At 33.3% G+C, this 2,249-nt stretch overlaps 1 protein-coding gene across 1 annotated transcript; it reads left to right on the top strand.

The window, feature by feature from the left end:
* The first annotated feature begins 464 nt into the window (after positions 1-464).
* On the top strand, positions 465-1,415 carry LOC146009746 (olfactory receptor 5AR1-like). Its single transcript, XM_083150208.1, has one exon. The coding sequence runs from the start codon at positions 465-467 to the stop codon at positions 1,413-1,415; it is 951 nt and encodes a 316-aa protein (XP_083006334.1).
* The last annotated feature ends 834 nt before the right edge of the window (positions 1,416-2,249 follow it).

Raw genomic sequence — 2,249 nt, 5'->3', positions numbered from 1 at the left:
TTGCATATTGGTATGCCGAGAAATTTTCCGGGACAGCCCACTGCAGCAGCACAGCTGAGCCCGGAAAATTTCCAGGCATTCCACTCAAGTGGTTATGGCAGTAATTCATGCAAAAAGGACCCAAACCAGGTATTGCACACATATGCATGATTATACTTTTCAGAAGGCTGACGTTTCTGTATTTAAATTATATTTTCTATTGATTTCATGTAGTATTCTAACATTCTGAGATTTTGGATTTGGGGATTTCAGAAACTTTCAGCCATAATCATCAAAATTATAACTTAAATTAAGGCTTGAAATATCTCACTTTGCATGTAATGAGTCTATATAATATATTAGTTTCACCTTTTAAGTTGAATTACTGAAATAAATGAACTTTTGCACAGTATTCAAATTTTTCGAGTTTCACCTATATGTGTAATGTGTAATGAAACGTTTTTTTTTCCCCCACAGGGTTAAAAATGAACACAGATTGTAACAATAATGTGACAGAATTCACACTGCTGGGCCTGTCTGATGACCCGGAGTTACAGATCCCAGTTGGTGTATTACTTATATTTGCCTATTCCATGATATTATTAGGAAATGTCACCATCATTTTAGTTTTTTCTGCTGATTCCCATCTGCACATTCCCATGTACATCTTCTTATTCAACCTGTCCATCATTGACATCGCTTCCTCATCAAACATTCTGCCTATTCTATTTAATATGCTCTTCACAAAACATAATATTATTTCATGGGCAGGATGTATAACCCAGATGTATATCTTTGTGTCCCTGGTTATTACTGAGCTTCTCCTGCTTGCAGCCATGGCATATGACCGCTATGTGGCAATCTGTCATCCTCTTAATTACATTGTTCTAATGAGTATAAGAAACTGTGTCGGCCTCTCAATTGCTTCTTGGGTTGTGGCTTTTTTGGACCCAGTTGGACACGCTGTCCTTATATCTAATATGTCCTTTTGGTCAGGGCGTCCTATTGACCATTTCTTTTGTGATGTATCCCCATTGCTGATGATTGCCTGTAGTGATATATCCATGGTGGAAATGTTAAACTATATAGAAGGGGTACTACTGGCATTTTCTTCATTTCTGCTTGTATTAGTTTCATACATATATATTATCTCCAACATTCTGAAGATAAAATCTGCAGAAGGGAAACATAAAGCATTTTCCACCTGCTCCTCCCATCTAACCTGTGTGATCATTTATTATGGAACTATTATCTGTTTGCATATGAAACCTACATCCAGTTATTTCCCCAAACTGGACAAGATCTTCGCTCTGGTGTATGTTGTGTTGGTGCCTATGCTTAATCCTTTTATTTACTGTCTGAAGAATAAAGAAGTAGCAAAGTCGTTATTCAGTCTGAAGGCTAAATTCTTTATAGGTTATGCTGTACAGCCGTGAGATATATATATATATATATATATATATATATATATATATATATATCACCACAATAGTGTTAAACAGCGCCCAATATCTTTTTGTCTTTCCTTAGTTTAAATCATCCATGAATCAACAAATTTTGCAAATATATAAAGCATTTATTAAAAATACATTTTTATAAAAAACAGTAGCAGTAAATTCTTGTCAGAGGATTTTCTTTTTTAGACAATGGATGAGAGTAATAGCCCGACGCGTTTCGTCTCACTAGGAGACTTCATCAGGGGTGCTTTACAAACGTCTACCAAGAGTAGAATATATTTTGTAAGCATATATAGACTGGAAAGACATTTACAAGACATTATGTACAACTTCATTTTGATACATGGTCTATAAAGGAAGAAGAGAATCAGAAAAGAGAACAGATGGAAGTTTTCTTGAATACCTTTTGGAGGTTACATTTATTAGTTTGTACTTTAAAAAATAATGTATAAAATAATGAAGTGGTGACATAAAAAAAAAAAAAAAAAAAAAATATATATAACTTTTCATTGTGTAATATCGAATGAGGAGAAAAAGTAGATGAGGAGGAGGTTTTGAATATAATATGAACATATTGTGTGGAAAAATGCTTCGTACCTTAATTGGTCTGAATGAGAAATTTCTCTTTGTTTCAAACGTTATAGTTCTCTATATCGATTGTTTGTAGTACCGAATGTGTGGATTTTTCCTACTATCAATAAAGAGATATAATTTAAGACTACTATGGTCTAAATATTTTTATTTTACATGTATAGGGTTTTTTATTTTTGTTACCTTTTATAAAGAGTATTTTAGCGTGATCTTAAAATGCTT

Source organism: Crinia signifera, chromosome 6 (genome assembly GCF_055691185.1).
Source record: "Crinia signifera chromosome 6, ASM5569118v1, whole genome shotgun sequence".
Taxonomy (NCBI): Eukaryota; Metazoa; Chordata; class Amphibia; order Anura; family Myobatrachidae; genus Crinia; species Crinia signifera.
The sequence above is the reverse complement of the archived record's forward strand: the minus strand, read 5'-3'. Positions and strand labels throughout refer to the sequence as shown.

Bases quoted from the DNA above. Each gene is read 5' to 3' on its own strand.
- LOC146009746 (XM_083150208.1), top strand. From the start codon at position 465: ATGAACACAGATTGTAACAATAATGTGACAGAATTCACACTGCTGGGC.